The 14,187-nt window shown below is 38.7% G+C and overlaps 1 protein-coding gene across 1 annotated transcript in view; it reads left to right on the forward strand.

The window, feature by feature from the left end:
* The window catches only part of GMDS (GDP-mannose 4,6-dehydratase), a 353,620-nt gene that overhangs the window by 3,395 nt on the left and 336,038 nt on the right, over positions 1–14,187 (forward strand). The window contains exons 3-4 of the mRNA XM_010000967.1: positions 1,041–1,128; positions 5,586–5,695. Coding sequence (XP_009999269.1) covers positions 1,041–1,128; positions 5,586–5,695 — 198 coding nt within the window. The remainder of the gene's footprint in view (positions 1–1,040; positions 1,129–5,585; positions 5,696–14,187) is intronic.

A 14,187-nucleotide genomic window follows, 5' to 3' on the forward strand; every position in this document is an offset into this window, starting at 1 on the left:
CCTGCTGGTATCTTCTCAGAAGTTCATGTTCAGATGGAGTGAAAGGGTAAAGCAATGGCCCAACCCAGATGAGTGTAGGATGCATTGAAGTGTTAGAGAACTAGAAATAAAGGGCAGGGAGAATTGGAGGGCAGTCAGATGCTGAAGCTTGGTTTCCCAAGTGCGAGCACAACTTCTTCAGCTGGTAACCTAAGCTAACATGAATTTTGGCAGCAGGCATAGGGCTATCTTACAACAGGAGGAAATGGGATCAGTTTCTGAACAGTCTCTCTAACATATTAGACACAACAGGCTTTTCCTTAATGTTAGTCAGAACCAGTGGGGTTTTTACATCGACTCATTTATCGTGGCTGGTTAAAGGAAATTCCCAACCTGCATTTCAGCCTTAGGCTTGCCTGCATGTCTCATAACCCACTGGAGAACACTGACTTATGAAGTCCACAAAAACAGCACTGACTGTTCCAGCTCTTCTTCCAACACCCCAGACAGTGAATAGTAGATGTTTTCTAAGATATAGTTTGACCTTGCAGCTCCTGCCCCTTTTTCACCTTTTTCTTCCCTTCTCTCCTCTCTGCCCCCTCTTTCCTTTCCCTAGCCCTATCTCATGCTGTTGCTTTTTCCATGTCCATCATCTGTCTGGCTCGAGAAAGACTTCTCTGCAATTAGGGAGAAGAGGTTATCCTGGGATTCAAATATTGCTTCTCTAATGTTGGCAAGTCTCACTCACTAGGTAGATGGTGTTCTAGGGCAATTCGGTGTGTTTTCTGTACTGTGTGTGATGCTTGGACTACCGGTGGTGTCGTTAATGGAGAATGTGAAACCATTCAAGGGCACTAAAAGAAAGAAAATGGCATCAGAGCTCATCTGCAAGTATTTTGTTATGATTTGGATAACTGTCTGCCTTTAGGAATAGAGACAGACTCTGATTACCTGATACAAAGGTTAGGCTCCTGCTTATGAGAAGAGCAATGATGATGATAAAAGCTTTTCTCTTAATGTTTACCACTTTCCTTTTGGATTTTTCCTTGTGCGATCCCCAGGTGCACGGCATCGTTCGTCGGTCTAGTTCTTTTAATACAGGCCGGATTGAACATCTCTATAAGAATCCACAGGCTCACATTGAAGGAAGTAAGACTTTGTTTTTATATTTAAGGGTTGTGGTTTGTTGTTTGTTTTTTTTTGTCTATGGTGCGTTTGTTGGAGAAAGGTTCCCAGGAGCAGGAAAGGAATCCCGGTTTCCTCTACCTAAGTATTATTAATGAGTAGTTATTTTTAAGCTGTGTTTGACTTTGGATTGATTTAAAACAAAGAAACAAAGAACCTTGATAGCTAAGCTTCCTTTTTCTCTGCCTGTGTTCATTAGCTGCTATATATCAGAAGTGATGATTTTTCTCTGATGAAGGTGTGACACAAAGTATAGAAATGCTGACACAGGCAGTAGTAATTAAAAAATTACTGGGCCTGCAAAAAAGCCATGAGATGATGAAAACACTGAGATATCAGGATAGTAAAATGTTTTCTTCTTGAGGCAGTTATGTTAAACACTCCACTTCTGTTTCCTCATGAGCTTCTTAGTGTATTATGGAGGTGAAGGTTTGGGCACAGCCTATATGACAACATGAATAGGACATGATCAGTTCTTACTGATAACAGGAAGAATTAATCTTTGGACCTTCTGAATTTCTGCGTCCAAGGAAACTATTATCTGTTTTTTCCTGAAGCAAAGGCATTGCTCTTGGAAATTTGCTGAGAATTGACTATATTCTCTTACCCAATATAATTTGGAAAGCCGAAATTATTGCCTTTAGTGTAGACTTTGCAAAAATTGTTTGAGTATTTTACATTATAGAAGATTCACTGGTCACTTAATGAGAAGAAGCTCAAAAGCTGGGTGGCTCCAGTTCAGCAGATGGATTGAGCATTTAACAAACATATAATTCTCAAAGCTGTGCGTATTTTGTAGAGTTATGCAGTGTGATGCTGTCCTAAATAGTCTGATTTCAGATATTGTTAACACTTACTATCTTCATGCCTGAAACAAATGTTCATGTCTTTTTAAGTCTGCTTCCCACCATGGTTAAACAGAGCCTAATTGCATTAAGTTGAAATATATAATGCAACTTTTGCATTTCACTTGGTCTTTGCTTGTAATTTGAAGAAAATATTTTCTTTCTGACAGTCATGTCATGTTCCGTGGCATTTGCTGTGAATAGTTGCTACTTACTGTATGTTGTTCCTAAGCATACCTGATTGAGAGAGGAGTAAAATGGAATAAAATATCTTAATGAAAAATACTGAAACCTGTGCTTCTGTCAAGGACAATTTAAGAACTCTGTTTCCCATGACTTATATTTATAGCTCATAAAATGAAGAAAAAGAAATCAAACAGGAACCTGTGCATTGTCAGGACCATCCCGTGAATAAGAAAAGTGATTTGAGAAGACAGTATAGATCATGATAAATATGTATATGAACATTTAAGGAAAGGGATGGAAGAAAGGAAAAAGAAAGCAGGCCTGAAATGTTTTTGCCCACTTATCTCATTTTCCTTTAACTGAGGAATGCAGCCATATGAATGGAAGGAGGAGGAGGAATTGGACTTGGAATCTCAGGAAAGGCTGCTCCGTGGAAACTGTTTGGAAACAATGGGTTTCCAGGCAGTACTGGAGGAAGCTAAGGGGTGCAGTAGTGGTTGATGTGAGCAAACCTTAATTTTGTCTTTGCCCTATATGTTCTTCCCACGAGGAACTGATTTGCATGTTGCAAGATGATGCTCTTCATAAACAGCTAATATTTTTATACCCAAAAAAACCCCTAAACAAGCCAAAAAAACCACCAAAAATGCCCCACAATAGTAGGGAGAACAAGGAGGAAAACAAGGTGTTTCCTGAAGCCAGCTCTCCAGTTATTGCTTTCTACGGAGGTTTTCAGATTGGATAATATTACTAAAATCCAAAGGTTTTGACTTTTGGTCTGTTTTTATAAATCTTTACACCAAATAAACCCCATTTCTAGGAAGCCTTTCCACTTAGGCTATGACTTTCGAAATACCTCTTTTTCATAGGTCAGAAAACTAACAAAGCCTTATGTCCTGCTCCCTTTCAAAAAAAGCTATGTGGACAAGCAGACCTGAAGACTTGAAAAAAATGGGCATTTCCCTTTGAGAATACCCTTTAAAATTAAGGTAATTGTGGCAGGTTATCTCTGATCCTCGGCTCGACACAGCTGGCAGCCCATCTTTTCCTGGGAAGCTCTGAGACTGTTCTCTCACCTGTGGGTGGTGGCAGAATTGGAGGTCTTTGGTGTAGGAAGAAGGAGCCAGGCTGTGGCATCTCTTTTCTGCTCAGCTGATGCTTAGGCTGGAGAGGAACCTGTTATTCTTTTAGACCCTTAAGGCTCTCACAGAGTTCCTGCAGCTCCCTGGGCCTCCTTCTGTAACAGTGTCCTCTGTTCCATCCCCTCCAAAGGGCTGGTTCCACTGACAAGGAGATTTTGTTTAAATCCCAGCTGAGGTAAGCTGAGGAAGGAGAGAGCTCGCTGGTGCCTAGGGGAAGCTTTCATTTCTGGTACAGAAGCATTGGGCTTCTTCCCTGCTCCCAGCAGCCCAAAGTTTTCCTGAAAAAGGTGGTAACTGCCATCAGAGAAGTTGTTTAGGTGGTGCTTGCTCTTGGTCTCTACTTAGTGTTGCAAGAAAGATGCAGTAGTTGTTAAGGTGGTCTGGACACCAGCAGTTTTGATGATTGTGGGTTAACTCCAACATCCAAATAGTTTTATCCTATAGCCATTTGGGATGTTGTGTGTGCTGTGGGCCACAGGCAGAATGTATTTCATGTATTGAATTTAATTTGGGAAGCAGGACAGTTGCCTTCCATACAAGTATTGTTGCTCCAGCCTGTATAAAACTGGTGGCAGGAATGAAGGCACCATGGATAATTGATGTGTGTGCACAAAAAGGGTCATAAACTGCTTGCCAGCCCTCATATTTAATCACAGTTCTCTTTAAAAAAACCTAAACACCATAGTTGCAATAATATTCCCTGGCCTATTAGTCACAAATTCAACTGGGTCTTGAAGTCTGTCCTTTTCAAGCAAGCAGATGGTAAAATGATTTCAAGAATTTACTGCAACCTGATGGACTGTATCACTTTATCAACCTGAGCAACCTAAAGTACCTGTCAGATAAGAGTATACAAAGATTAACACCTGATAACTGCATGATCTGTTACTTCCTTGCTGCCTTAAACAATCAAAAAAACATCAGAACAAGCAAACCCCAAAAAACCAAACCATAAAAAACCCTGAATCATCTTAAATAAAACCATATTTTTGCATATCTTTACAGCATTTAAAAAAATGTCCTGTGGGTTCATGTGGTAGTCTCCTGTAAGAAACCTAGTATTTCTTGGTTTCAAGATTACAAAAACAATCAACTTGATTATTTATTTTTTTTTCATCTGTAGATGATAGAACCTTAAAGTGGTGAGCCTTGTCAACTGGGAAGACTACTAAACCATACTCAAATAGGAATTTCTTCTTTTTCCTGGAAACAGGGCAACATAAGCATAAATTTATCAAGGTCAAAAACATCAAATGAAAATCTATATAAATATGGCAAATAAATGTAAACAACTAATTCATCAGTAGTGTTAAGGTTTTTATTTGTGTTGAATAGATCTGTGAATAGCAGCATGGTGGTGTGATTATTATTTTTTTAATAAGAGGAAAATGAGACCTGTTTTATCAGAATGAATTTCACTTTTGGAATTATTTCAGGGTCTGAAACCAAGGACAAGTTGATAAGCCACTGCTCTTTAAATGTTGACAGGAGCTGGTCTCATGATCTTACCTACTTTTTCCCCACACAAATTAAAAAGTAACCCAGTCAGGGAAGGATAAATAACAGCTGTGTGACTGACTTCAGCCACAATTGAGTTTTTGGTCTGTAATGTCATGAAGCATGTTTCATTGACAATTACCATGTTCTCTGAAATTCCTTTCCAGTGTATATCTGTATTTTTTTAATGGAAAAACAGTAGTAATAAATGTAGTGGGTTGTATTTTAGTGTTACCTCAGTGTTCATCTTGTAGGTACCTTAGGCTTTTTTATTGTGTTGTGAAATTATTGGTAACGAGGACTCTAAACAAGAACAACATTCTGAAAAAGAAGGGAAAACCTATTGATTTAAGCTTAAGAAGTTATTAAAAACCTTTGTGAGTGAGAGATTTGAAGCCTAACTTAAAATAATGTGGGTTTTTTTGTGACTGAAATTCTGTATATAACATTGGTCTAGTTTATACAATCTGGGTTCACAAAGTGTAAACTATTAAACAGATTACATTCATGTTGCTAGGTAAATCAGATTATTGAAAAGATAATCTGAAATGGTATTCATTACTCCTGCAGGGAAATACATTTTTTTCACTTAAAGCAGGGGAAAAAAGCCAAGGAGAACCCTGTTCAGCCAGGGATCTCTTAACTTCTTCCAATGAATGTTTACTTGGATTTTAAATGTGTAATAGGATTAGAACCAGAAATGCCATATTGTTCTAGGACTGTATTAACTCTGTGTTCTTAAACTCTGAAGACATGAAGCTGCACTATGGTGATCTCACAGACAGCACCTGCCTGGTGAAGATCATTAATGAAGTCAAACCCAGTGAGATATACAACCTGGGAGCTCAGAGCCACGTCAAGGTGAGTAGCTTCTAGCACTGAGGTTTGTGAATGTGCGCTGCTGGTGGCATGCTGCTTTGATTATTTTAGACTGCATCATTTATAGACATTTTAACAATTGCTAACTTTGACAGGTAAACTCTGCCTTAAATCAAGATCGTTGTGTTTGCGGTGCTAAATTACTGCACGAGTGTCACTTCTGAATATATATTAAAACACTACAATAAGTGAGGTTAAATTATAAAAAAAACCCACAGGTTTAGAAATCTGACTTTTCTACCATGTGAAACTACTTTTGCTGTAGAGTTGGCTGGTGATCAGTCCTAGGGGAGAAGTTATGCAGGGTTGTTAGGCCAAACAGTGCTTAAAATCATATTCTGTTTGCATTATAACCAACGGGTGCATCTGAGCGTGTCATTTCCAGAAAGGCTTTGCCTATACAACTTTTTATGGAGGTTGTATTATTTGAAAAATGGACCTAAAAATACAGAAAACAGCTTTGCGACTACCTATGCTATTATAACATTTCTGGTTTTTTGGTTGGAAAAAAACTGAAGCAAAAAATACTTGTTGGAGGTAACTTGGCCCTGGCAAGTACTGCTACATCATAAGGGAAGAAGATGCAAAGTAAAGTGGAAAACTTTGATTTACATGTGTTATGTTACGTTGCTCTATCATGGAAAAGCTCAGTTTACTAACAGGTGAACTGTTTACTTGTGAAACCCTCATTCATACTTCCCTAAATGATTACCGACTGAAACTGATGACCCAATTGTCATTAACATAAATTGTGCATCAGGAATAGACACTGTCCTTGTTTTATACCATGAGACAGTGTTCTTAAGTGATGTTATATTCCCTGTCCTAAGGTGAGAACTGAAGGAGCATTCAACCTTCATGAATGTCAGGCTTGCTGCAAAAAGCAATGTGTTGCTTCTCTCAGTCCTTAAGCCTTGAAACACAGCAAGAGGAAATGATGTCAAAAGACAAACAGCAGAACATAGAGATGAAAGTTATTTTCTTTGAAATTGCTTTCTGTGATTGAATGATCCAGTTTGCTCTGTGCTAATCATGAGTCTAGTTGGGTTTATTAGCTCAGGTACAGCAGTTCAAAAACAAGGCCACATCAGTCGAAGGGCAACTTTGGCCCAGAAGGCAGTTTAACCACTGCTTTGCAGAGTGAAACCTGAGCCAGCAGAACTTGCTGGGCATTTGCAGTCCACAGCTAGATGTTCCAGCATGTCGTTTCTTGAACTAGTGTATTGGACAACAATCTGCATGGAAATTACTTCTGTCCTTTAAGTGGTATTGGCATGGTACTAACATTTTAGTCCCAGTCTGTCTCCAGGTGGCTGCTGCATCTGCCAACAGCTCAAGTCACAGCACTGAGGAGGCATGAAAGCAAGGGTGTGGGTGGTGATGCTGCTCTGCATTTGTGTGTGACGCTGCTGTGGGCTCTGGGAAAGTTTATTCCTCAGGTATTCACTCCATTAATGTTTTGAACCTATGCAGATCTGGCACTGAGTCTTGGAGATCTAATGTGCCTTGGAGCACAATGAGGAAACATCAAAATGTCTCTCTTAGAAGCTAGACTGAATGCAGCAGGCCGATACTTAGACAACGTTACAAGTCCTCCTGGAGTTCTAGATGGACTTCTTCAGAGTGTCCTTGTTATGCTTCCTAGCATCTGCTGTTGTACTTCTGTTGTCACAGTTGAGAGAACCTAGGCACCTCAAGTCGATGGAGGTGATTGGTGGACTTCACTATGGTACTAATAGGACTTTAAAGGAGTCCAACAGTGATTACCATTTTAAAGCAATTCCCAGTGTTACAAGAGGGAGTAGAACTTGGGCAGCTGTTAAAGGTGAATGTTTTCACCAGAGACTTGAACAGCTCTTACTAAACTCTGGTTATGTAAACTTACTGGTTTTGCCTGTGTGCATCATGTTTGGGGAAGGAGGGAGAGAGACTTCTAATCTTAGCTTGCTTTGCATTCTGGTGACTTTGAACCAGTGACATCTTCAGTATTTTTAGTGGTGTTTATGTTGGCTGTATTTATGCAGAATAAAGTTTTCTATCACTGTCACTTCCAGTTAGTTTGTGAGCCATGCTGAAGTGAAAGAAAATAAAATAATAGGAAGTTGGTCTGGTTTCCTGTAGGAAACCAATGAAGATGAAATTTGTTCTTGGACTGAACCCACAGTAGTCTGGGAAATACTGTCAGAGAAGACGTTTTTTCTGAATCATAAATAGTGAGAACTATGACTCAAAGTAGGTCACTGGGAGGCTGATCTGATGTTGTACATGGAAGAAAGTGAGAGAAGACTGAAAGTTGCTTCTTGTTAAAAACAGTATATTTAACAGATGATATCATCAGTAGGAACAAATTATCCAGTGTGCATTCCTGTCTGTTTTGGTGAGAAATGGGGATTAGTTCTCCATACTGTAGCTTCTCCATTGGATGTTCAGAAAACAGTAGCACATTCACTTCATGGTTACTAAGTAAACAGCTTAGCCTCATGTTTTCTATCCAGTCTTTATATGTCCTCCTGCTTTGGCTTTAGGTGCTTTGGGAATCCAGAATACTGACCATGATTTATTTTTCCATTTAATTAGGTTTCATGATAGTGATTGTTTACAGTATATTGATTCTAAAAAATAATCTGTTATTGTGTATAGGTAGAATACAGATAGCTTAACCTAAATTCTATCATTTGTAACTCTATATTCATATGCCTCTGTCAGCTGAATGTCTTGAAAATCAACTATCCAAAAGCTAGGTTGGCTAAAATGATGTTTCTCTTCTTGCACACTGTCCTAGTAGATGCACATACAAAGACAGAGAAGAACGTGTATATATATATTTTTTTTTTCTGAGGTGCAAGTGATCTCATCAGTATTTGCCTGTGCAGTAAGATTATTTTCTTTGAGTTGTATTGAACTGGTGAAGCTTGTAAATGTTTTCAACAAATTTCTGAATCAAAAAGGCAATATAAACTTACTAAAACATCTCTTGCTTTCAGCACTTGAAACTTGCTGGACTGAGCAGTTAAACATGGGACTGAAGAAATGGCTCAAGTTTTATTGCTGCTGCTATCCCAGTAGTCATGTATTAAACAGCCTAATCCAATCTGGCTGCAGTGCAGATAGCCACAGTTGCTTGGTTACTTCTTTAAATTATATTGGGTAGTAGGAGGTTATTTTGCCTACTTAATGTTGGTATTTGTGCCAGAAATTCTATAGAGAATGTTTTTTATGAGATAGGAAAAGAATGGTTACACTTTTCTGTGATAGGTGTTCCTCATCTATGGAATGTGAACATATTATTCAAGAGTAAAATCTTGAGTGTAACTACAGTTTTAAAAGCCAGTAAATGCTGGGTCTGATATTTTTTTTTTCACCTTATAAGATGCATACAGGATTTATTTTTTTATTTTATTTAAGGGATATTAAGATTCCATTTAGTTTTAAGTCCCTGTGGACAAATGAGTGCTTGAAGTCAGGCAGTAATTAAGAAGCAAACACTACTGCAGTTAGCTGAAAGTGGAAATGTAAAAAGCAAGGGGCTTTTAGCATATGAACTCTCATTTGAGTAAGGTTCTCTATGCTTGGATATTGAATTTAGCTATTTCTCTAGCTGCTTCATTTTTTTCTCTATATTTTTGTGCTCTCCAATGACAAGGCCTTCAGTCTTGGGAGACCTTGAAGCCTCCTTTTTCCCCATGCTGGCAAAATTAAAGAACTTACTAATTTCTGATTATTTTGTTTTATCTGCATCAAATACTGACCCCTGATTTATGTGAACCAAAGATGTTATGAACTACTGATTTCAGTGCTATGCCTGTTAATGTGACTGTGCCTGTTTTCATGGTGCACAGGGGATGGAGTGGCAGCAGGAAAGATGAAGAAACAAAAAAACAAGGCAGAAAGGTCTTTGGAGGCCATGGACGAAAATTCCAATTTATGTCAAAACCTAAGCTCATCTGTGACTGCTGCATTCCGAAGTTATAGCTTGCATGCAGGGTGTTTGGAAAGTGGAACTGCTGCAGGGAGGATAAACTTGAAGTATGCAAGCGAAAGTTTACATCATATAATTTTACAGAATCATAGAATGGTTGAAGGTTGGAGGGACCTCTGGGGGCTATCTAGTCCAACCCCCTTACTCAAAGTAGGGTCAGCTAGAATAGGTTTCAAAGCACCTTTTCCAGTCAAGTTTTAAGTAGGATGGAGACTCCCTGAGCAATCTGCTCCCTCACCTGTAGATTTACGTCACCCTTGCAGTAAAAAAGCAACACCCACCTCCACAAACTTTTCCATATTTTTAAAACGCATCCCACCAGGTTTCATGGTTCAGTTTATGTGATTCCCTGAACATCTTCTACCGAAGTTTTCGTTGCTCCAGACTTCCTTCTGGGTCTCAGAGACATGTGATTTTGTAATGTCAGCCTTACTAGTGAAAACAGAGGTAAAGAGAAGGTGCGATCCCTCAGCCTTTTCAGTGTCCCTTGTCACCAGGTTGCCTGCCCTCTTTAGCAGCACCACCACATTTTCACTGATTCTTTTTGCTACTGATAGACCTGTAGAAGCCCTTCTTGCTGCCTTTTGTGTCCCTCATCATGTTCAAATCCAGATGGGCTTTGGTATTCTTACCTCCATACCTGCCTGCTTGAACATTCTCTTTTTATTCTTCCTCAGTTGTCTGTCAATGCTTCCACCTCTTCTGCACTTCCCTTTTATGCTTGGATCAGGAGTTTCTTGTTCATCACACAGGCCTTCTGCCACTTTTGCTTTATTTCATAGTCGTCAGGATGGACCATTCTTAAGCTTAGAGGAGGAGATATTTGAAAATAAGCCAGCTCTTGTGGACTTCTCTCCAGAGCTGTATTGCATGGTACTCAACAAAGCAGATCCCTGAACAGGCACAATTCTGCTTTCTTGAGCTCCAGGATTGTGATCTTGCTTTTTTTTGTCTTGCTTTGTTTTCTCAAGATTCTGAAGTCTGCCATCTCATGACCACTGCACCTATGGCTACCCTGACCAGTTCCTCCCTTACTTTACGATTCAAATGTTCATATCATTTGCCCTTCTGAGCTTTTCAGTCACATATGTCAGGAGATTCTCAATGCACCCCAGAAACTTCCTGGGTTGCTTGTGCCCTGGTATGTTGTCGCTACAGCAGATATCAGCATGGTGAAAGCCCTTCATGAGGACCAGGATCTATGAATGTGATGTTTCTTTCCATTATCTGAAGAAATCTTAATACATCATGTTGTAAAGCTTGTTTACATCCCTGGACTCCTCCTAGTCTGGGAAGCACGAACGCTATGGCAAACAGGTCTTCTTCTTTTTTGTTTTCCACCTTAGTATTTTATGGAATGCTTCTTTCTGCAGATGTAAGTGTGGTTATGAACAATTGCCTGGGGCAAGATGCTGCTCTGCAGCTTTGTGGTGTGGAAGTCAGTGTTTGGGACATGACATATAAACTGGCATCCTTCAGTTTAGAGCACAAATGACTCAGATAATTAAAAGTATCTCTTGCTGAGTTTCTCCAGAAGTTTTTTCAGCACCTTTCTACCCATGCAGTTAGTGTAGTTGAAAATAATCTATGAGAAAGTCTATGTAGGAGAGGATGTTGTTACTCTCAAGTGGTCTCATGTGAAGGAGGTACTTCCATTGCATGTATCCTGTAAGCACTTAGCTATGAGGAAAGTCAAGGCACAAGCTTAAATAACTTAGTCTAAAAGTCAGTTGGAACTGAGAACTGAAGTCTCTTGATTGTTGAGTTCTGGGATACATTTAAGGTCCATATTCATACTTGTGCTGTTCAATAACCAGGCTGGGGAATGTGCCCTCCTTGTAGACCAGGTCTCTATTGAAATCCTTGTTTTGAAAACCCTTCAGATTGGTTTGGTTTAGCTTTAACCTTCTCTGAAATAAAATGTCTAGTGATTGCTAGATTTGTTCTGAAAACAGCTCTTTTGTACTTGAGATGTGTTTTAGTGTTGTAGTCCGTGTGTTAAACAGGAACGTGCTCCTCTAGCTTGTAAACTGTTTTGTTTTTTTTAATCACATGTAAATACCAATGAGTAGTCTTAATGATGCTACTTACATGCTTAGATGCTAACTGTCTACTTGCCCAGTTTGGATCCGATCTCACAGTGCTTCCTCATGGCGAAAGTTGTGGTTTTAATTTTATACAATTTTGTTTATATGAAACTGCAGGCTAAATAATTCAAGGAATTAATTGTAAAGCTTTTCCACTACTGCATTAGCAACAAGACTTAGAATTGTGCACTACAGCATGCATAATTGATGTTTTATGTGCTGCACCTCATGGTTCTTATCGTTCAGTATGCTGTGTTGAGCTGTTATATTATTAAATAAGCTTTAAGCTTAATGTGAATGTCACAAAAGCTCACAGCTTCTGAGAAAATTAATGGATTTTGGGGCATATTTTATAAAACAGGCAGTTTGGCTGTTCAGTGGAACAAGATCTAGTCTAATTGTAAAGAATATAAGCAACACTTTGTTGTAAATATGTAGTAAGACTTACTGGCAAAAAAAAAAAAGCCTAACAGACCTTAATTTTATGGAGTTAGAGAATGTTATAGTTATGCTTCATAAAATATTTTATTGTCTCAAGATGACATCAAACTACTTCTAATTTAGTATGTATGGCACTTCATTTTATTAGCCAAAAAGTGAGTTTCCAAACCTGATTTGTGCTATAATGAGACTATAAATATAGAATCTACTGCCTCAGGGCACCTCTGATTAGTGTAGGATCCCTGCATGGGCATGTGGTACCATGTTCTGTGGTGTGCTTGGGTACCTGTCTGTCTCCTGTCATCTGTTTACTGGTGGTGGCAGCTCATAACACCAACTTTGTGAACACAACCTCACTAGAAAATTGTTATGCAAACCAGCAAATTGTGTATTTCCACAGTGCTTTACATGATGAGGTCTTGGTCCTTAGCCAGGGCAATTAGTCTCTCTGTCATAAATACAAAGGAATAAAAATTACCTTGCTTACCTTCTGCCCTGCAGAACGCTTAATTGCTTTTGCTTGTGCTGGTATCATCCAGGATGTGATCCTGTAAGGTGCAAAACAGTTTTGATATAGCTCATTATGCCCTTTGCTGCTTTAACGTCAGGCTGTTGGAGTTGCTTGGATGCTTTCCTGGGTTTTGTGCAGGTTGCTGTGTCCTTGTGGGATGGAGTGCACCAGAGGGCAGAATAAGCCTCTCCAGTGTTCCTTTCAAATGCTTTTATGGGTTGTTCTGCTATATGTAGTTTAAAATCTTGACGTAATCTAATTCCATTTAAGCAGTCAAGTTTTAGGTAGTTTTACACTTTAATTATTCTGGGCAGTTTTTTTAATATAATACTTGCAGTGCTTGTTCAATCAGATTTTGTGTGTGGCCTAGAAACAAAGGTAATTCCAGTAACAGCTAGCAATTGGAATTTTGTGTGTCTCTTCACGTGGTCCACTAAATATTTGACAGCTTTACATAATCTTTGGAATTGCATCTTGTGTTGTCAGACCAAACAGATTTTAAAACCAAGTGTTACTAGGGAACTTAGTGTAACTATTGCTTTTATTAAACAGATAAATTTTATTGGACAAATATATTACAGCTGCAAATGTTATGTATGCATTAAAAAGAACAATGGAATAATGCACTTAGTTGTACTAGTATGTGTTAACAAATACAAGCATTTTAACTCTGTGCCCTCTTATTCCATCTCTCTTATATTCTCCCTACTTGCACCATCCCTTCCTCTATTTTCTCCCTATGCTTGCTCAGAGGTAGTGTATTTTTTCCCCTGTGTAGAAAAATACACAAGAATTCATATGCTTTTTGGATCACAGTCACCTTATTTATTGTTTGCATGAATAGTGTGATATGTTTTTGCTTTTTTAAATTATTTGTTTGTTTTTCTTTTCTTGGTTTTGTCTTTTTTTTATGAAGAATTTCCAGGGTAAATGCTGAAGCACATTTCTACCAATAAGTTATTTAAGTATATCAAGAAAGCAACCATATAAAAAAAAATAAAAAATAAAAAAATTAAGTGTTTGAGTACTTCAGCAAGGATATGAAAAGGACTAGGCTGAGCCCTGGAACAGGACTTTTCATTATGGCTTGGCAATTCAAGAACAGAACGTATGCTGTTATGAATCTGTAACTGAAGATTATAGATTCCTTTGGAGTATTTGGCAGCTCCAGTGGGTGTCCTTTGCATGGTATTTTACAAATGCAAGTAAGGGACTTTTTTTAGCCGCTGTTCCTGTGTTGTGAAGTCGCATGCAGAGCAGGCTGAATGTTGTGATGAATGAAGTGGTGTTTATCTTTGTGACCCCGATGACGGATAAAGTACCACCTCCTTCATCTCATGCTTTGTGTGTGGTTTCTGCGTTAAGGCTCTGTAATTTGACTTCTTAACAGAGTTCTGAATTTGAAGTCTAGTGTAGTGCAGGGGTACAGCTAGCAAATACATGTTCTTTTCAAAGC

Source organism: Chaetura pelagica, unplaced genomic scaffold, assembly GCF_000747805.2.
Source record: "Chaetura pelagica isolate M959 unplaced genomic scaffold, ChaPel_1.0 scaffold104, whole genome shotgun sequence".
Lineage (NCBI taxonomy): Eukaryota > Metazoa > Chordata > Aves > Apodiformes > Apodidae > Chaetura > Chaetura pelagica.